General features: G+C 40.2%; 1 protein-coding gene across 1 annotated transcript; it reads right to left on the bottom strand.

Moving 5' to 3' along the window:
- Nucleotides 1–283: 283 nt before the first annotated feature.
- On the bottom strand, nt 284–20,011 carry vtg3 (vitellogenin 3, phosvitinless; the record flags this gene model as incomplete). Its single annotated transcript, XM_080769684.1, has 23 exons — nt 284–288; nt 917–1,004; nt 1,130–1,274; nt 1,791–1,939; nt 2,723–2,929; nt 4,884–5,010; nt 5,311–5,496; nt 5,960–6,047; nt 6,168–6,378; nt 7,733–7,834; nt 7,953–8,077; nt 8,199–8,296; nt 8,800–9,017; nt 9,793–10,011; nt 12,084–12,233; nt 12,380–12,545; nt 14,206–14,363; nt 15,881–16,034; nt 16,141–16,289; nt 16,476–16,664; nt 17,251–17,505; nt 18,947–19,110; nt 19,972–20,011. The coding sequence occupies 23 exons, from the start codon at nt 20,009–20,011 to the stop codon at nt 284–286; spliced, it is 3,393 nt and encodes a 1,130-aa protein (XP_080625810.1).
- Nucleotides 20,012–22,618: the final 2,607 nt, after the last annotated feature.

Genomic DNA, 22,618 nt, shown 5'->3' with positions numbered 1-22,618 from the left:
TCAACCACATGACAGGATACATGTCGGTTGGTGACAGATGGCATTTGTCATGTCATCAATGACTTTGACAATCTTACCATTCGAAGTGTATACTTTCAACAAAGCAAGGCAAAGCAACTCAAGTCAATTTGTATTTGTATAGCTGAGCACATTTCAACCACAAGGCAATTCAATGTGCTTTAAATAAAACATTAAGCAAAGGAAATTAATAATATACTACTTTTGAATTGAAAATGGGGAGGAAAGAATACATTAAAACGCCTATCTTCTTGATAGGAAATACCTATTCTGGACACAGAGCAAAAGGACATTTGAATACAAAAAAAAGTTAATTAAAACAAAAAAATACAAAATCTAACTAATGCATTAGAATAATTAAAGAAACCTCAAAAGGCAGCAGAAAAGGGTTATAGCAAGCAGTGACTTTAAAGAACGGAGAGCCAAAAGTTCCCAAAAGTATAGTTGGTGTGTTATTCTGGAGATAATCTAATGTTAATTAACTTAAATTGTCATAGATATGTTATAAACTTCCTCTGCACCATACTGTACATCAAAAAAGTGAATCTGTGTTATGTTGTAATAGTAACACATTTATTGAATAAGATTATTGTTATTTGAAACAAGCCTCTGATGATTTCCAGGAATTTCATCATTCACAACTGTGCTGTATGGAGATACTGAAGTATTCAGCAAATAGACTGAACAGTTATAAAGTATTTAATTAAGAACTCAGAAAGAACCAAGCTACCTGACTTGAGGTCATTATTAACAGAAAACCTGAGGGAGTAGTAAAGAACAAGAACAAGAGACAAATGCATCCGTGCTAAACTCATACTTTATATTTCAATGTCAAAGTTTTCAATGTCAACTAGGTACATTAACCTTAAAATATTAAAATAAAAGTCATCTCCATCACCCGCTGCTGTGGTAGTGGGGTACTGCTCATCATCCTGGAAGTTGGCCACTACCAATGGCATGGGCAGGGCGTGGCGCAGCAGCGTATACTAATGACAAGACACATGCAAATGACAGGGGTGAAAATGTAAATACCGCTGTCGCTATCAATTCGATTGCCAAGCAAGGATTTATGCATAAACATTGAGATAGAGAATATACTGTATACTCCGACCCGCACCTCTGGTAATGTGATCTCCATATCTATGCGGTCTGCCGAGGTAGCCACAATGCGTGCAGAGACCTCCTGCTTGGGGCTTAAGACGTCTTGCTCGTAGAAGCCAAGGAGGAATGCCATGCCTGGGATGTATCGCTCAATCCTGGAGAAAGACATGAAAGCTCATTTAGCCATAAAATGCATGTGCATTAATTTTTCTGTCAGGAATGTTAACTCTGAGTGCGTGCGTGTGTAAGTGTGTGTGTGCATGTGTGTGTGTACTAACTATACTGGGGCCATGCAAGAGTATGGTAGAATTTGAGAAATGGGCATTGTGAGGACAAGATTCCTGGAGAAATTGTTGTTTTATGGTTAAAAACTATTTGGGAAGTTAGGCTTATACAATTTGGAAAAGATTCAGGTTGGTTTAGGAATAGGATGAGACATTTTGAGGTTTCGTTTCAGGGTTCGAATTACGCAGCTTCCCTCCCAATAACGAGTTACATGAGTTACATTTTCATTGTTTAACTTTTAAGACAGGGTTTCTATCGGACAGAGTGGGATAGGTGACAGTGGGACAGGTCACAACACAATCATCCAGAAGGACGTGTGCGTATACGTTCCACATCCGTCCTCCTCCTCACCAGCCGCAATTCCCTTAACCCTATTTACTCTTCACCTCCGTAGCATGTCGACCATGGCGTCTGGGATCCTGGCCCAGTGGACAGTGGCCTGGACCGTTGGCTTGGAGCCTGGCCGCGATGCAGCCCGGCCTGCTTGCATAGTCAGGTTGTAGGTCTGGCATTCGGCTCCCCATCTCATGTGGGCCTGTTGGACACAAGAGAACATCATGGATGAGAGCCTGCGGTTAGAGTTTGTGAATTAACCCTGCATGGTGATCCTGTTTTGGGCATAAGGTGAATCAAAAATTGCATATAAAACAGAAATAATTGTAGCTTGAGCTAATAGATCGCCATTTGTTGCCATTGTATACCGTTTATGGTGTTGGTTAAATGAAATTAATTTCATTAGATTTCTTTCTTATTGTTAGCATAGCCTATAACACTTCCAAGACCCTATGGGCTCCATTTTCCTCACCGCTAAACCCCTTATCCCTAAACTTCTTTGCCTTTTTTTTACTATTTTGCTAAACATTTTTGAATAGTTAAAATGGCCAGTTTACAAGCTCACAACGTGTCAATGTAGATTGGCTAGTTGAACAATTCAAGAATGTTTTTCAAAATAGCCAAAGTAGTTTAGGGATAAGGGGTTTAGCGGTGACGAAAATGGAGCCCTATATGTTATATCCCAAAGCAACAGTATGGCTCTGGGACATGTTTTAACATACTGTACAGTATATTTGAATGATATATTTAATTTGATATGAACTATATTAGTTTTGGCAATGGCAAGACTCTTATTATCCTTATCCTTTCAGAAGGACCCTCATGGGTTTGTGGTCAGCTGTTAGGGTTTACAGATAAAATAGAGCAAGAGCAATGTTGAATATATATATAATCTAAGCTACGGTAAGTGTTGTCAAAAAGACATAACTATTACCTATACCCATTATTTCTAAATAACTCACTGTCCTGTATTATTTACCGTTACTTTGGCCCGGGATGTATCCACTGTTGCATCTGTGCACATCTTCCAGTTGGCCTCATCTGCCACCTGGGAGACGATCAGCTGAACCACCGGAGCCTCGGGCATGACGTAGACCACTGCGTGGTAGCCATCAGGCTTGGCGTTGCCACTGAAAGCCATGGCTTTGATGTCGACCACAGCTTCAGACGTTGACTCCATACCGTCCATACCCTTTGATGGAGTATTAAATATCAAACAGGTCACTGAGTTGTTCTGGCCTAGTGTTAATGTTTTGGTTATTTGTCATAACTTTGCTTCGGAACTGGAGTAAATTGACTGGAGTGACATCTGGCATAATACTTAAATATTTCTACAGCAATGATCCGGTATAATTGGAATATATGTGTCCGGATTAGGGATGTGGATTATTAATAGGCCTAGTTAATTGATACGTTTTTATAAGGTTATCGATCCATTATTAACCGGTTAGTTGATAAGCTGCGTTGTTGTAAAACATCTGAGAATCTTAATTTCCCTCAATGTCTAACATACACATATTGATATTTTGCTGATATACACCAATAATACAAAAGGCATATAATATTCCTTCCATAAGGATTCAATAATTTTCGCTTAATTTACGATTAGTTATAAATAAACGACTACCGACAAATTTCTTGACCGCGATTAATCCATTAACGATTAACTATTAACATCCCTAGTCCGGATAATTAAGCTGCTCGGTTGAAACTACTTTAGTCTCAGTAAAATAAGTCTCCCCTTGTAATATTGTTGATAAAGCATTTTCTGGGTGAATAAACTACTGATACTTATTGCCAGACATAACATCTTAAGTAAAACCACAGCCGACAGGTTAATATTCTTTGCCAAGCATTTTAAAGGAATAATTTACTTCGTGTCGTGTGTCGTGTTGGCTTTGATGAGACGTGATCCTGCTTGGTCCTGTGTGGTTCATGCTAGATGAGACACTTATCTTCCTCATGGCTTCCTGCGGAACCAGTGGTGGTAAAAGTACACAGATTGATTAGTTGTGGTTGAAGAGGTGTGCTGGTGATAATAGTGATTAGTTGTGGTTGAAGAGGTGTGCTGGTGATAATAGTGATTAGTTGTGGTTGAAGAGGTGTGCTGGTGATAATAGTGATTAGTTGTGGTTGAAGAGGTGTGCTGGTGATAATAGTGATTAGTTGTGGTTGAAGAGGTGTGCTGGTGATAATAGTGATTAGTTGTGGTTGAAGAGGTGTGCTGGTGATAATAGTGATTAGTTGTGGTTGAAGAGGTGTGCTGGTGATAATAGCCATGCGAGTGCAGCCATGAATACCTCGGAAAGCCTCCGCAGTGTGTTCAGCAGTTGGTGCGTAGACTGCTTAGATTGCGTACTCACTGGATGTGATGTGTTGTTCGGTCTAGCGTTTGCCTCGATGTGGATCAGGCTAACAGGTTTGATTGCACGGACTGATGTTTGAAAGAGGATATATGGAACAAGTTAAAAAATTAAATCACATAATTGTGATAGTATTCGAGTGCTGCTGCTGGCTGGGTCACAGTGAATATAAAATGTATGTACAGTTTGTTTCATTGGGTTTCATGTACTGCAGCTCTCTTGTCTCTCACATTGTGCATTAGGTCAATGGACTGCATTTATATATCCATTCATACACACAGCAACAGCTGAACACCGTTACACATTGTGTGCTACAATGAGCCGGTGAACTTCAGATTCCAAGACGGCCGCTATTTTACTGAACGACTGCCGCCAACATTGTATCTGTTATTTGACTTTGCTGTGTGTATATTGTCTTGATACCAACCTTGACACCAAGATTGCTCACACTGTTCACTGTTCATTCTATTCCTACCTGGAGAAAGTCTAAACACAATGTCCGTGTATCCCAGGATGTAGCACAGGGGCCACCATGCATCTTCATAGTCTCGCACGAGCAAAGACGCCACACAGACGCTTGCACCGTAGATGTGACTCTCAGCACACGTCACCTTATTATGGATCCAGGGATGTGATGTAACAATCTGATAAAGGACAAGCACCAGAGCATACTGTATGTTCTTATCACATTCCTCACATTTCCCTATACAGTATACCTATACACCTTGATGAGATTTGTATTTCTATTATTTTTTATGGATAAGCTGATAAGTATAATGGTACCGTTTCTGACTTTGATGTTACAACTGCAGGCGGTGCTTGAGCAACCTTAGTGCCATTGTACATCATTGGGGTCATTTTGGCCATAGCAGTATCTTCAATGTTCCTATACACTGCAAACACATTGGAGCTGAGGGGTGGAAAGAGAACGCATCAAGTCAACATGGCTGTATTTTAGTTTGTTTGCTTATCACTGCACCATAATGAACCATACTGTACCATAAGTAAACAATTTAAATCATGTCTGTCTGTCTGTCTGTCCTGCCTAGTCCACAGGGGAGACCAAATTTAGGTCACACTTTCCATTTTTTAAGCCATTTCACAGCCAGGGGCTATGGCTTAGTTTAAAGAGTTATAGTTTCAATTTTGCATTTAAGGAAACTATATGATATAGCATAAAAATATAAAACCTGTCAATTGCACATCATACCTGAGTGAGATGATCTCATGTGTTTCTTTGACAGGGGGAAAGTCAAGTACAAAGGACTTTTCTCTAATGTTGATCTTGGTTACAAACTTCCATGGAACAGCGACTGTCAATTCACTCTTCATCTCTGTGCCACACTGGAAGAGCTCTGTGTTGATTCCATGGAAGCCCCAAAAGTCCAGTGTGGAACTGTAAAGAAAATGGATGCATGTTAAACAGAACATTAATGAGAGACATACTGTACGACGTGAGGTCAGATAAGACAGAAGAAAGCACAGGGTCAGGTCCTCAGGAATACATCCATAGCAGGATGTTACAGCTATATGGCATATTCCTCAGGCATAAATCCATACCACCGCACAACAGGAAAGGGCCCTGGATGGAGTCTACACAACAAGAATGCTACGAAGGGCACTATACAGTAGGTGACAAATGGGTGGACCACATCAGAAATGTGGATCTCTACGGCCTGGGACCTCAAAGGGAGAAGGATGTGGTTAGCCGGGCACTACATCAGGCACGAAATAATTACCCTACAAGTACAGTAATTAGCTGCTACACAAAACATGGTTTAAGAGCACTGCTTTCACATAATATGACACAATACAAATAATGCCACACAACACAGTGACAGAACATTGAATATAATTACCCAATGAAACCTTCCGTCTCCAAACGAATTTCTGAATCCATAAGCTGACCCAGATTCTCTTTCACCGGAGGATTGATTGTGGCCTTGGCTATACAGAAACAGAAGAAATAGTCAAGATTGGTCCAGGTCAGATTTTCCCACATCAGTTAATATTTTTTCTACAATATCTTTGGGGATTTTTTTCTTGTCTTGGAATTTGAAGCATTACCTTTGACTGTGATGGCACTGACAGACTGCAAGTATTTACTGATCTCCAGTGGGAAACCCAGGGTGGTGGCTTGGATATATCGAGTCTCCAGGATCAGCAATGCCTTGGTCTTGTGCCATGAAATGCCCCTCTGTAGGTCTTCGATCAGACCCCACACTGGGGGTACCCCATTCTGCAGTCCTTTGACTGCAGAATAATTTGTATTGTAAGCCTGCAAACAGTTGATCAATGACATGTCAGGATCAATAAAACATGTGACCTTACAGACATGTGGCTCAATCTTTTTTGGCTGTGACCCACCAAAATAATATTTGAAATTGTGATACTGTGTTCACTGTCATCTGGGGGGGATCCCCCAAAAATCATGTGAGGAGTGAGGACCCCCCTGGGGTCCGAATCACAGGTTGAAACCACTGGCCATAGACTTCATATTCACATGAATGTGTATTCATGTTCTGTTCCTAAAATTGTAATTGTCTTAATGTTTTGATTGTCAACATTGTGGGTTGTTTGAGCAGCGTGAACTTACTGAAGGCCGAATTTAAACATTTTAAACACTTAAGCATAATACATAATATTGACCTTTCAGAACTGACCTCACTGTAGAAACTGACCATTATTAGTAACTGGCCTGTTTTCTAATACACGATATAGCCTACTTATCATCTTCCGTTCCTATCGGAGCTGCTCGATTTCAGCAGAGAATCAAGCAAAATTATAATAATAACACAACGCAACTTGTAACTACAGTACCAATATTTGTGTCCATCCAGAAGAAATCCCAAAGTCACTTATAACAAGTGGACTGGAAGTATGGATCCTATTGCTGCAGTAGCCTCGGTACCCAATATTATATTTTCTTTTGCATTCGGCGAGCTGCAGCTGCTATTGACCAAATTAATACCTCCAATATTTACGACAATTAGTCATGCGGATTGGATATGATGACCAAACATGTAGAGGCATTCATTGTTCATTTCACTCATCATGAACAATTATGTCTTTACTGTATGCAGCCTTTTAATTAAGGCCTTTAGAAAAAATATTTAGGCTATTTTACAACATTATCTCCTAAAGTCGGGTCACGATATTGATACCACCCAGCCTTAGTGCCTATACAGACAGCAGGTTATAGCTAACCACATTGGAAAGTTAGTATGTGTCATAGGGGTTACGTTTTGTTCAATTAGTTCCAAGTCTCAATACAACAAAATAACTGGGATGAGTACGGTCTCAGATCCATTGTGAGAGCAAACCTTTGTCTCACCTTAATGACATTGTCAATGGACTTTTTGTTCAAATCAGCAAATAATATCTCTTGTCCAAAGGCCCGTACAAAGACAGACAGGAGATGCTTGTCTTCCGGAAACTGCTCCCATGCTTGTAGCTGAAAATGGCACAACGTTATCAGTCACCCAAACAAAAAATGATCAACTCTGCAATCAAATAGTTCTATAAAGCAAATACTTTCTGATAGATTTATTTTCTTGCTTTGAAAATGTGTTATAGCACTTATAAAATAGCACTTTTATAATTATAAAAATGTTTTGTGTAGAATTGCATACCAGATGGAGAAGATCTTGCAAACCACTGAAGCTGAGATCTCCTTTGACTCCAGCCATGAGGCCATCAAACAGTTCTTTGATTCCTTCAGCACGGATACCAACCTTTAAAATGAATTGTAAATTGATAAGTCATACTGTATGTCACAGATGGTAGACACATTCACTTAGACATAACTTACATAATGTTACTGTATATTATGGTTACTGAGCTCTACTGTACCTCCAAAAGCTGCAAAATTCTTCCAATGAAATGTAATTTTCCTTTCATCATGATCTCTGTTGGTAAGTTGCTTGTGACACTCCTCAACATGAAGATCTCTGTGGCTGTGCCAACTAAGAAGTTGTCTTGATTGAAAAATAAATTTAAAATGGTCATAAAATGATATTGATCATAAAATCCTGAAACTGACTTGAACTAGTATAGCATTATTATGCTCCACTCTATGGTTCATTCATTTGAACAGACCGTTAAACCAATCCAGATGAACAGCTTTGCTGAACCGATAGCTGAGACGGCCAAATTTATGGGACAGGATCTTCACAGCTACATTGCAGGCTGTTGAGCTGAGGGCAAAAAAGAAAAGTTAATGACAAAGATTTGTAGCCAGACTCATACAGTAACTGTCATCGTCTGCTCTTCTTCCTGCTCCAGCCCTCCTTCTCCGTGATCTCCTGACAATTCTGGCCATGTGCTCCAGCCAGTGGAAACGTATTCCTAGAAATCTCTGCCTCTGCGCTATCTCTCTTTCAGCCACTTGCACATTCCTGTCCACCTCAGCTCATTCTCTCTAACCTAGTGGTTCTCAAAACTTTTAATTTCAAGGATCCCCATAATTCTGAGAGTAAATGGACCCGCATGCATGGACCGTTTACTGTTTGGTTCCATGTCTACACACTCACACTGTCAAGCCTTCATGGGACTTTAGAGTGACTTTATGTCCAGTGTTGGCCCTGCCTCCTCTGCTTCTCGTTTAATGTTTTGGGTCCAGTTCTCCTGATTAGCACTGTGATAGTATTAAATCACTCATGAAAAGAATGTAAAATATCAGTTGCATTTTCAAGCTTACAGGAAGTGATTGTCAGGAGTGCTTGATTGTGCAATGCCCCTCATGAGAGAATACGCAAAACTAGCAACTTGGAGGTCTTTCTCCTCCTGTAAGAGTGCAGTCACGGTGGACACCAGGGCCAGCGGGGGCTTGGTCTCAAACATGATCATGAACGCAAGCGTGCGTATCTCAGCAGGAAGCTGGGACTGCACAAACAGTCTCAAGGTGATATCCTGGACCTGGAAACAAGAGCACAGTAATGAGAAGAAATCCAGCACAACTAGATGGTCATTGTGTGGTGCATGGGCCTTTTGGTCTTCACATTATAAGTAGCCTAAATCTAATTCTAACTTTACACTAACCTAACATTTTTCAGACTATAGACCAAATCATCATGACACATTATATATGGAAGAACAGGACTATGGCATTATTATTGACTATAGAAATGTATTATTTCTAATTATCCAACAGGTTGACATACATGAGTACTAGTCAACTAAACCGCTATATTAAACAAACAGCACTTTCTCTTATCTTTGTGTATCTTTCACACATTCGAATCAATTCATTATTGGGACAGTTGATTCTCCAGTAGTGATCTTGCACCATGCACATTGAAATGAAAAGTGATGGCATAATAAAGTTGATGATTACAGTTTTACAGTGTTTTTTGATTGATTGATTGATTGAAATATTTATTAACAGTATGCAGAATTACAGTACATTTCCAGCACAAACTCAATACAAAGACTGTTAACTGTGAGTGGACGACCCAATTAAGCATTACACTTGTTTACAAGAGGGTCCACCATGTTCAATTCATCAAAACATTTAGAGACGTAGGTGCCCTTTGAGAGTCAAGGGATTCACATGTCTTAATTAATGACCGTTGGTAGGGCGTTCCACACTTTGGTGGCATAGGAGCGAAATTAATTTAGTGCCTTGTTTGTGCCGAATCTGGGTTGTACATGGTTTGTTGCACTCCCTCTGGTGTTGTGGGTGTGGACTTACATTGTGAGGGTCTCTGGTAGCTACGAGCCTCATAGACTGCACAGCGGCACTCAGCACACGAGGAGGGAGTTCCACGGGGTTGGCAGCCACTCCGGGGAGGAAGAGCATGATGGTCTTAAGGCTGGCTGGGTGACCTGCGTTCCCTATGGCCTTGAGAGCAAGGACCATGACGTCCTCTGAGTGGGCCTTCAGGCCAGCCAGGGCCATGTCCAACAGAGGCTATACATCACAATAGCATATGCATGGACAGTAAGCAGATATTAATAACAATTTGTCACTGTCATTTAATTCCAATTTGCTTTAGGAACCACATGGCGCCACTTCTCCATTGAACTCAATGGACGCAGCAACCAGGCCCATATTTTGTAATACTACCGGTAATTATATTATTATATATTTTTTACTTTTGATAGGATTTACATTTATTTTAGGACTTATTTTACATATATGTGTAGATTTCCCAGAACATCCCACATGCTTTTGAGTTTGAGATAAACTGTTCTCTTGTATGGTAGCCTCTATGGGTAGTGTAATGTATTGGCTTTAATACTTGATACATTTAATACATGATTGTATTGCTGTATTGTTGTATTGTTCTTTCTGCTTTGGCAATGTAAACGTATGTTTTCTCATGCCAATAAAGCCCTTTGAATTTAATTGAATTAATACCTATTATGCTATACTAGGGCTCCCCCTGTTGACAACTGTTGATGGTGCATTCCAGCACAACTGCGCATGTGCACCAACCCATGTATGCTCCCGCCGCTTATTCGTTCAGTAAATAACCCGGCATCTAAACAGAAGCACTGTGTCCGTGTCCATTCATAAATACTACAGAACCCGATATATTACAGGTAGCCTACTCAAAAATAAATGCAATGCAATCATAATGTTAAAATTCCAAATAAAACTGCTGCAGATAGTACAGAAACTGTGCTGTGAAAAGACTATTTCCTCCAGTGGAGGTTTTTTTTTGAAAACCTGAGAACTACCTGAGGCTAATGGCTATGCCTACGGCGGAGTAATATGGGACAGCTCACAGCTGTGTGGACCAGAGAACTCGTCGATCAGAATCGCGCCACTTTAAAATACACATTTCCTGAATAATGCAGGACCGCCGGGATAGTAGTGGTGAGTAACGTGAGTTTAATTAATATTTGTATTGTCTTCAAGACTGTTGAAGTATATTTCCATTTTGGCGTAGAAGACAAGTTAGACAACAGAGCACATTATTACTAGGCCTACACTTGTTTTCCGCTGCCACCTTCCTAAGTTCCTCCCACTGAAAAGGTCTGGCCAGGTGGCAGCCATTAACTATAATAAGTCAGGTTGCTTAATTTGCTCGAGCAGTTAGGAACGTTGATAAAGTATTTTATGACAATAAATGAAATAATTATAATTATATCAAATGCTGGCCTGCTATGCTTGCTATGTCAGTCAGAGACACCGTGTGTTTGTGTGTGTGCGCGCGAGTTCAGTTACAATTGTTTTGATTTGTTGCCACTAAAGATTAGAGCTGGTGTCATATTGTCATTCATTCAAGATACAGTAACAATTGCTCACAATTCGTGATACTGAGCTTAATTAGATATTAGCTATTTTCAATTGGCAGAAATATAGGCCGAAGTGGTGTGTTTTAAGTGTGTTTTTCATATAATTGTTGTCAAAGAGTCAAAATACAACATTTTCTCTGAGATGTAGTGGTCTACTGAGATGTAGGCCTACTTATAATATCTCAAAGCGTACACTTGAGTACATTACACCACTGCCAAAGGGGAGGCCAAACCTAGTCCAGTTACTAGTGTAGTTAGTAGTTCACCAGTACAGTAGAGTTTAAGCTTATATACTCGACCTCTACAGTGAGTATAACCTTCCAACCCAATCCAAAAAACATGTTTATTATAACTTCATCACGGTTCATCATTCATGAACAGTATTTCAGACAGCCTGATTGAAAGAAATGTATTTGCTTAACCCATTTTGGACTGAAAGGCTTCAAAATCCTAAAAAGATTCGGAAAAACCCATGTTTCTATGTCAGTGGTGCTCAACCTTTTTCATGTCAAGGACCCCCAGAATTATCTCTATTGGGCCACGGACCCTCATCTCAAAATATGTAGTTCCATTGACCCCCCAGAAGCCAATATTTTAGTTAAAAATGTTCGCTCTGAAATATATATTCAAAGATTTGTGACACATTTTCACGACTTTAAAAAAATAGCAGACCTACAAGCTCGTAGCGCGCCACTCAGGCTATGAGCTTGTAGATGGGTTAAAATGGGTTTTAATTACCATGATGGCGTTGGTTCGGCATGGTGCAGAAACGGCACAGAGTTTGTTCACCAGAGAACCGTATGAAAGCACCGCCGTCTGCCACAAAGGCCAGTCATGCCAGTCATGCCACGGGTGGGCCTTGTTGAAGGGGACGCGCCAAAGGAGGTTCTAAAAGAAAGACAAAGATATATCTGTATCAAACCATTTTCTCACTTCTTTCTATCTGGGGAAGAAAATTAAAACTATGGCATATATAATATGGTAACATGTTTCTTATACTGTGCAAAATGTCTTCTTTATAGTCAAGAGCTCACCTGGGCCTTCTTAACCAAGCTGGGGGTTGCCTGCAGATGGTTGAACGCTACCAGGATGGTCTGTCCGGCTTCAGCGGGGGTCAAGTCTCCAGCCTTGAACCGCAGCTCCAGGAACGCCACGATTCTGTCGTCGTTGACCTCAGCGACCATGTCCAGAAACCAGCGCCTAAAACCAACCACAGGGAAAAGGTACAGTAATGCCATTGGATTGTATTAGAAATGCTTGCACAGATTTAAATCTTGACTCGGGATATACATACAAACCCCCAAAAAGAGCAAGCGATCTAAAAAAACGAAACAAAAACAAAAAACAAGTCAAACACTTTTTTTCCCGTACAGTATATTACTCCTGTACTGTGTGAAATACATGGGTAATTAATTAATTGGTCCATTACTCTTCTACATTGTGAAATAGCCTAGTGTAGTGGTTAACTCATTGATTGGTTCAACATTGTGCACAGTTGCACACCATGAGCAATGAAAGCATTAGTATATATACCCTTAGTATTCACACAATTGGCATTATGATTTAAATGCTAAGAGGACATTAATTAACTGTAATGTAGTCACTAATGTAGTCACTGTAATGTAGTCACTGTAATGTAGTCACTACATTACAGTTACAGTTGGCATTGTAGTGAGCTGAAGATAAGGCCCGATTCATACTCCTATTTTAGAGCCGAATAAAAGTCGGTTCGAGCCTACAATGTGACGTCATTTGAGGTTCGGGGGGGCGTCTTCGGGGCGGGTACCCTCTTCGGTGCTACTGAAAATTTCTGACGAGCCGAAATCATTTCGGCACTACAGCGCCGAAATAGCGGTAAAATACGAGTATGAATCGTTAGACCCTTAGACTGACCAATTGCACAGTCGAATGGCTCATTATGTGCTCAAAGCCAAGCCAACAATGCAATATACTATACAGTAGTGTATAATTCAGGCCTGGCAGAGCCAGGCTTGCGTGCTTCCTACTAGCCTCCTTCGACCACAGTGATTTTCCAGAGCTTCTGTCTGCCAGTAACGTAGCTGTGGCGTGTACGGAGGTTTCTGTGCACTGTGGCAACATTTGGCAGACAGGAGCTCCAACAAAATGTCATTTCCAGCAGCACCAAGTTATTTTTAGAGTTAGAACCACAGGTCTGTGACATCATCTTTACATTCTACAAAATATACAAAGTATGCCTGCCCTCTTGTCTCAAACTACTGGATGAAATGAAGGATAACCTTCAGCTGGACATGTATCTGGCTCCTCATGTCAAACACTGTACACAGTACACACAGATCAGGACCAATTCGACGCCCTGATTGTTGTTTTTTCATCAAGGGTAGTGTACAACTCAGGCTGGGACGACCCCAAAAAATTATTTTGTTTCACTTGTAAAATCAAAATTGTTGCTGGGCATATGCGGCATTAAGGTCTTTACACACCGGTGAATTAGTGACACAATGTCTTCGCACATGTTGGTGCACTTGCACTTGTATGCCAGCAGGAGCCACCAACGGGCTCCGCCAAACTTTGGTCAACTCAACTGCATTGCATCTCTGCATGTATACTTCTATTTTAGATGCCATGGGGGGGGCGGCCGTGGACCACAAATGACCCATTTATAAAGAAGCAGGAGGAGGAGAGGAGTGGCGAATAATCGCATATACACATCGCATTTAGATGTGTATTAGGCAGACGTGTCAAAATTCGCCGGTCAAATCTTTCACATTTTCAGGGTTGTTTATTCGCATCGCCAATTCGCTGGTGTGTAAAAACATTTGGAGTGGCACGTTGTCTAGGAGGTATGAGTGATCTTAAATTGAGGATGAATTGAGCTCACCTGTGTTCATCATGTCCTTTCAGCTGCTGCCACATGCCCTCCAGGCCTTCGATGGGGACCATGCGTAGGAGCTGAATCAGTCTAACGGCGTCCTCTGTTGCCATACCGTCAACCTGGTAAATATTATCCTCAGCCAGATGCTTGATCATTTCTACAGCCTGTGGGAAGAAATATGACACATTTTTATTAGTTTTAATCTCACAATACCATGTGTGAGTGACGGGGGGGTTCAATAAAATAAAGTAAAAAACATCAACCAGAAATGCACTCTGTCGAGGTGCCAACTTGTGACTTGCACACAAATAGAGCGCGCAAGTACTGCTACTAACTAATGTCTATTACAACTGCACAACACACACACACACACACACACACACACACACACACACACACACACACACACACACACACACACACACACACATAACATACATACCCATTACAGTACTTGCATGCACGTAATAACATTGGCATTATACAATCTAGCTAACATAATATTTATTAGTAACGAGTTATCCATTACAATATGGAGAAAACAAAACAGTTCGACTCGCATGGCTACTTGGCTAGAAGGCACAGCAGCTGTAAAGAAAATATATATTTTTTGATTAATCAAAAGCGTGATTATGTTCACAATTTCAGTACACATCTTAGTTTGACTAAAATAAAAACTATTCTCTAGGGCCATGACGAGATGTAGACAAATCTGCACCCGAAATCTGCACCCGAAATCTGCACCCGAAATCTGCACCCGAAGAAAATCAAGGTAAGAACCATAGCCTTTCACACTGAAGCAATTCTCTAGGGCCATGACGAGATGTAGACAAATCTGCACCCGAAATCTGCACCCGAAATCTGCACCCGAAGAAAATCAAGGTAAGAACTATAGCCTTTCACACTGAAGCAACAACGTGGATAAAACCCTCTGTGTTTTCTGTTGGTACTGTAAACTGATCAACACTGGTTATGTATTGACCATGAGTCAGCTGTGTTGATTCATAATGTCTGTCACTGTATGTCACAGACAATATTAACAAGCAAGTATTCATAAACGCGTAATTGTGTGGATTTCTCCCTGGCTTTCAAACTGCCATAAGAACACGATGGCGTTAGTTTCATTTGCAGTTTGATAGGTGGTCAGTAGTTTGTTGTCAGTTTTGGAGCCAGGTGAAATGGACCATTTCGATTTGTGCTCACAGACAGTGGCTGTTCTTGGGTCAACCAACGTATGAAATAGAAACGTCTGTGTTTCTGAGGTTAACGTACTGTACGTGGGATAGTTGTGCTGTGAATGATACTTGAACCTGAAAAGCTTAAAGGGTAATTAGCATCATGGTGCTCTTAATGACTGATTGTAGAATAGGATAGAGGCTTAAGGCCTATTCTCGGGAAAGAGGTGACCACCGAAACAGTGGTTAGTGAAAACAGAGATGTGTTGCGGCGTGACGTCATGTTGTAGTTTTTTATATATATTTACAGTTTACACAGCATTCTCTTCTTGCATTATGTCCTGCTTCATTGAAAGTATTTTTTATTTTTGGCACTCTGCACTCAAGATTATTCAACGTGCTACCACTTTATTATAATGTTGAGCTGACGGAGGACTTGAGCCTTTACTCAATTCCTAATTACTACGCCATTACTATTGTAAACAAAGCCAAAATATCATGCGTACCTTCAGAGCAGGGTCAGGTATATTCTGCATCACAATGGGGATATTGGCATCACTGATGCTGAACTTGTAAACCAGGTTGCCCCTGTTCACCAGGGCTGCACCATCGGGGAAGTGACCAACGGTGTCGTTCACACCAAGCAGCTCTAGTTCCTTCCTGTGAGACAAGCACATGAACCACACACAGTTGCCATTTTGTAGAAAACTATATAGAGCAATAGAAACAATACTGTATGCAGACATTTAGTTTGTCCTATACGTACGTTGCTTGCATCTTGAAGGTGCCACCCTTCACGTTGAAGGGGGTGAAGTGCTGTTGCTCCAGGGCGTTGGCCTTGGTGATAAGTCCTCCATCCGCCGTTGGTTTGACTGTGTAGATATATCTTACAGTGGAAATGATTGATTCACCTCTCTGTTATGGGAGACATAAGCAACTAGGACTATTGGCCCTTTCTCCCTTTTGCCTCATTCACAGAATCATGCCTGATATGTATACTTTGTGCATGACGACTCACAAGCTTGTAGATCTGTATAACCGTATAAATCATGCCTCACAGGCGTATTACATTATAACTATAATGGGGTGAAATAGACTGACCTCACTGGATAGTTTGTCAACTTCTGCATAGGCCATTCCTCTGTAGACCGCTGCCTTCTCGTGGCAGTTACTGACATCGACAACTTGAGTGACGGTCATGTCCTTTGGTGTTTTCTTGTCTTTTGTTGCCATGTTGTCCTCCTCCTCCTCAACTATGTAGTTACTATGGCATATTCCATGGATGCTAATCTGCAGACACAGACATATCCTACAAGGGTTAGGATTATACAGTACACTGATTACATACAGTATAATAGAATTGCATCTTTTGTTATATTGTATTTGGTACTATTTTCTGTAATATCTGTAAAAAAAAGTATTTAATTGTGTGACCAGATTTGACTGAGGGCCTGCCATCGCGCAAATTCCAGCTTTTCACCAGAGCTGGAGAAAAACTTTTTTTAATGAGTTAATAGCACAGGCAGACTCTTCACATACTAGAGCATGTCTGAAATAAGTGTCAGAGCTGAAATCGACATGTAAATATGAAATAAATGCCTAAACATGTAGCTAGGTGTAATGTTGGAGACCACAGAAGTGAACCTTTCAAGCCTGTTTTCTCAACTCCGCAAGACATTACTCTATAAGCCATATCTCCAAAACTGGTGGGTCAAACTGAACAACCAATATGCCACATTTGAGGCTATGATTCCCTGCTTTCATATGACATGAAAAACAAAACTAGAATTCAAAAAAATACAATGGCAGTCCCTCAGTCAACTTTGGTCACATGTCTAATATAGGAACTTTATCATATGCTGTACTTGTACTGTACCTCCTCCAACTCATAGACTCTTTGGGTGGTCTTGACAGTGACTTGGAAGAAGCCAAGTATGCCTCTCACAATGTTGACAATGGTGTCAGAGACATCAGCAGGAGCGCGGATGTTGTCGACATGTCCGTGGTCATACTCGAACACGAAGGGGTTGTTGAGCTGTGCAGCCAGGCGTTTTGTGAGCTTCGGAGAGGCCACAAAGGCCTTCTGCTTAGGGAAGTAGCCATTGAACTCCTCGAAGGCGACATCTGAAACCTTTTAAACAGGGGACATGATATTCCACATTATATACATAACTGACGTGTTTAAAAGATGATCTATACTGTAGTTGAAAATCATTTAGATATGCAGTAACTGGCATTTTATTTCTTAGTTAGATATGTTGACTAGAAGTTTTAGTACTAAATCAAATCTCCAGACCAAATTGTACTGTATGTTGCCCATACCCAAACTAACTGTAAATAGAATACGCACATCACTTGGTTGGTACATAAGAAAAAGAAAAAACCCTCACACTCCAGGGTCATTTATTGACATTGAAATTACGAGTTACGGGTTTATTATTTTGCCCATGTAAATTCAATATGAACCCCCCCCCCCCCGAGCAGTTCTTAAGTTGCTTGATTCAGTAATTAGATATTCGATATTCATTTTAGCTGCCCCCTATCTATACAAACCCATTATAACTTAAAACTCCATTTTAACCATGATAGATTCATCGAAAACACACAACCTTTTTTCTGTTGACTGATATTGTCCTAATACATGAGGGCGCTGTGTTTTTTCATTTACTGTTTTCATTTATTTTTAATAATAAAAGAACCTCCTCCAGTGCCGCTCACAAAATCTAAAATCGTATTAAAAGGACAATATCAGTCACCAGAAAATAGGTTGGGTGTTTAATCTATCATGGTTAAAAGGGAGTTTTAAGTTATAATGGGTTTGTATAGGAACGGAACGGGGCGGGGCAGCTAAAATTAATATCAAATATTTAAATACTGACTGGAGCAACTTAACCCATTCTGACCTGAGATCAGATTCATACGAGGTTTCCACTGGGACACACACTGGTCTGATGAACCCATTCTGACCTGAGATCAGATTCTAAAAATGTCAGTCGTTCTTCGATTTTTCAAAAATAGCAGACCTACAAGCTCGTATCGCGCCACTCGGTGGCGCGATATGAGCTTGTAGATCTGCTATTTTTCAATAGGTAAAGCATAACATGATGCTAACACCAAAATGGGTGCCCGGTCAGAATGGGTTAAAAACTTTCTGGGGTGTTCACATAAGCCTGAGTAGACGATAAAAAAAGTGACCAAAAAGTTGAAAGTGAAATATCCCTTTAACTTTATTACTTTGAAAGCTATTGCTTTAGTACAGGGGTGGGCAACTTTGACGATGGAGAGGGCCACTATATTTCCACACTCACTCCCTACTCCCTAGGGCAAAAATAGCTGATCTACAAGCTCAAAAAGCGTCGCTGTGTTGAAGCAATGAGCTACTAGGTTAGACTGAAGTAATACAAGCGGGTCATGTTTGCATGTTGTGGAATAGTAACCGCTGAAACCAATATTATATCAGTATTCTGACATTAACCTGAGGGCCACATTAAGTGAAGGTGGGGGCCGCATGTGGCCCCCGGGCCACCAACTGCCCACCCCTGCTTTAGTATGAATCATGAGGAAGCTCCTACCTGAAGTAGAAAGGTCTGTGCGTTGTCGGAGACACCAATGATCTTGACCTTACACATCAGTCTCACTCCTGTCGAAGCGTGGTTCGGCCTGCCTCGTCCAAAATTCACGAATCCCTCATATTTGTACTCGTAGGTTTTCTGATGGTTCAGGCCTAGGTATGAAACTGAAATGCATTCGCACAGTATTGAATCATTATTTATCCGTTGAATTCATAGCGGCTATAAATGTTTTCCACAAGAGAAATCTAGTTTGCAATCAAATTTTAAAATGACAAAAATAGAAATGCCACTCATCACATTATAAACATGTAACATGTGAATTATAGTGCGCTAGCCTTTTCACATAAGACGGCCAATGTCATAATACAAAAATATTGAAAAATGTAAATACTCAGCTATGACATCATCCAAGTTTTATTAGTGTTGTTCACAATCTGTTTTTTCCTTTTTTTTATATATATAAAACATGTGATCAGTCCTAAGCCCAGACAGACTCACAGACGGACTTACAGAAAATATACTTTTCTTTGTATATTCTATGTACAGCAAATTAATTAAGCAACCACACTGCAGTGACTTACTGTAGTTCAGGAATTATGATTTTATGAAAGCAAACTCACCATAACGGATGCTCTCACATGCTTCAATTGTCCAAAAGGAAAAAAGAAAAAGAAAAAAATACATTGGTTATTTTAGAATGTTGGTTATCTGCGAGTGAACTAAATCATGGTCAGAGTACAATAGTGCACTAAAAAGCTATTTTTGGATCCTGACTTGGTTTTCTTTAACCCGGTCCCCTCATAAACTCGGTACCCATAAATGATCATCTAACGCTGAAATTACAATACCTATACTCATAGCTCTAGGATGAAACATACCGTAGAAATACTTTAATAAAAGGTCAGATATAATAGGAATAGGAAGGGAGGTGAAAACTAGTGGGATTACTTATTATTGACATGTTACATAAATAATACCAAATAAAAAGCATATAGTATTAATGCATTATAGCAGTACAGACTTACTAGCCAGGGCCACAAGGCAACACAGTAGTAACCCCCGCATGGTCAAATCCAGGAGTGGACTGGAGGCGTGTAATTCAAAAGGTTCCTTTTTATATACAGTACCACCATTGTAACCGGCGTGTAAACCTTGTATGTCCAAAACAAAAAAAAAACATTACTTTTCAGGAAACAAGAACCTGTGTTCCAATGGATCCAAATCCAATGTAGTTATTTACTCACAAGGTCTTGTTAATAATTACATTTCATTGGTGCAATATTAATAATAGCCATAGACACCTTTTCCCTATTTCTGCTACTTTTGTGCGGAACTGTTGTATGAAGAAGTAGGGCAAATTTATGAAACAACATAAAAAGTTGAAATATGGAGATGCGAGGTTTCTACCTGACGGCAATGATTTGTTAACAATGGGGAAATAGAGCTGCAATGGGGCCTTGCGGGCAGAGAAGACAGCTTTGGCTTTAGACATAAAGTAAACACGACGGGGACAAAGGTATGCAGGAAAGTATCCCCGTCAAGGCCATTCTGACCAGTGACATTGTCGGTACGACATCAGTGACATGTGCTGGATGTGGTGAAAATGTGGTCACTTTTCACAAAATGGAAAAAATAGCTTGTGTTAAAGCTCATGTTAATACGTTGCATTCGTACTTATTTATACAATCCACAAACGGATATAACCACTTTCAACCTGGCATCCCTATTTTGGGCATGGCATTATTAAAAGCAAGATATTTTTACATTACATTTTTCAAAAATAGAGAAACGCTAATTTTACAAGCTCACAACATGACACGTCACAATGCATGCATTGTTATTTGTTAGTTTGTAGAAAGTTATTTTTTTTAAGGATTTTCTGCTTAGTTTTTCTAGGCAAATGAAACTAAATTAGATTTTCCTGGAACTAAACCACGGGGGGATATACAGCTTGATTGACTTCAGTCACTATAGATAAAGCAAAGCAAAGGAAAACTTTTTTTGTATTTTTTTTTAATTGGCCACAAAACCGAGTAAACAGATTTTTCACGGTTTAACGGACCGTTGCACACGGTGGGCTGTCTCTCCGCGCCGATCGTTTCCCCATGCGAGGCTCAGTCAGGTGGAGTGAAGGAACGTAATGTGCTAGAAAGCTGTGCCTGCCTGTGTGTGTCCCCTGGCAGTGCCGCTAAAGCTCTGCTTCCAGGCCACACGACACAGTCAAAAAAGTGAGGTGAATTGTCCCTCTTTAGTGCCAGCCTTTTTTTTTCTCCAGCCTCCAGTGCCCACTAAAGATAAAGAACCCGGAGGGCCAGAGAGAGAGCAATTTTTTGAAACACATTGGGGGCAGAAGGGTGATGACATCAGGAAGCAATCAGCCATGTACGAGAGAGAGAGAGAGAGCCTATTCTTACTGCTTACTGTCTTTATGGGTTACTTACTGATTGCATGAGGCAGCAGTCCCTGGTGTGATTATCCCATTCTGACCTGAGATCAGATTCATACGAGGTTTCCACTGGACACACACTGGGTCTGATTAACCCATTCTGACCTGAGATCAGATTCTAAAAATGTCAGTCGTCCTTCGATTTTTCAAAAATAGCAGACCTACAAGCTCGTAGCGCGCCACTCGGTGGCGCGCTACGAGCTTGTAGATCTGCTATTTTTCAATAGCTAAAGCATGACATGATGCTGAACACCAAAATGGGTTCCCGATCAGAATGGGTTAATACATCTTTCTTTTCTAGGCCTCATTTTACTTAATTATCCTCAATGCTCATTTTTTGTTTCAGCCTCAACCGATAATAGGGTGTTCTATTCTTCTTCTCACACTTTCAGCTTCACTTGTGTGTCAATGTTTTATTTTTTGTAGTGATGCAACGAATATTCTGCCGCAGAAAATATTCGGCAGAAAATGGCTAAAAATGCATTTTCGGCCTATTCTGTTTCCTATAGTCAACTGTTTCCTATAGTCTGTATTCGGTTTCCCTTTCGGTGCATCTCAATTTTTTTGCAATAACCACATGCAGACATCATATTATGTGAAATTATGGACAGATGGGAGTAATATTTAATAGGCTTTATTTTAAGTATAGGCTATATGTGTGGAGGGATTACAAATTTTGTATTTTTATATATATATACCAGTAGTCCAGTAGCCTACATAATATTTTAATGTTTAATATTATGTATATTAACATGACACAATAATGTTTCGTTTTCTATCTGGACAGAGGTATTGATGTAATCCAATTACAAAATGTACCTATTATTATTTTTACTGTGGCTCAAACTTCAAAGCTAGTGCCTCATATTTGAGCAGTTGAGATGAATAACCATACTAGTCCATACTAATTATCCATAATGTATAAATTATGGTTAAGGGTTCAGGACAGTCATGTTAGTAAATATATGAATTATGGTTCTAGAGGCATGTATTCGTAGTCGAAACGTGGATATGAAATCAAGTTCTTTTAGTGCTTAAATCCAATTTCTCTGTTCCTGGGATCAAGCTGCAATGTAGCCATGGTGTTCCTCTCTGTGTCCACTAGATGGGGCTGTTTGCCTTGTAAACAGTTTGTGATTGTAATCCAATGAGCTCATGTATTTCATAATGGTGAATTACTGTAGAGGAGAGGTGATCAAGGAAGTTAAAAAGATGCACCATAAAAT

This window comes from Protomyctophum bolini (genome assembly GCF_963924005.1).
Source record: "Protomyctophum bolini genome assembly, chromosome: 8".
Taxonomy (NCBI): domain Eukaryota; kingdom Metazoa; phylum Chordata; class Actinopteri; order Myctophiformes; family Myctophidae; genus Protomyctophum; species Protomyctophum bolini.
This window is presented reverse-complemented; position numbering and strand designations above follow the sequence as displayed.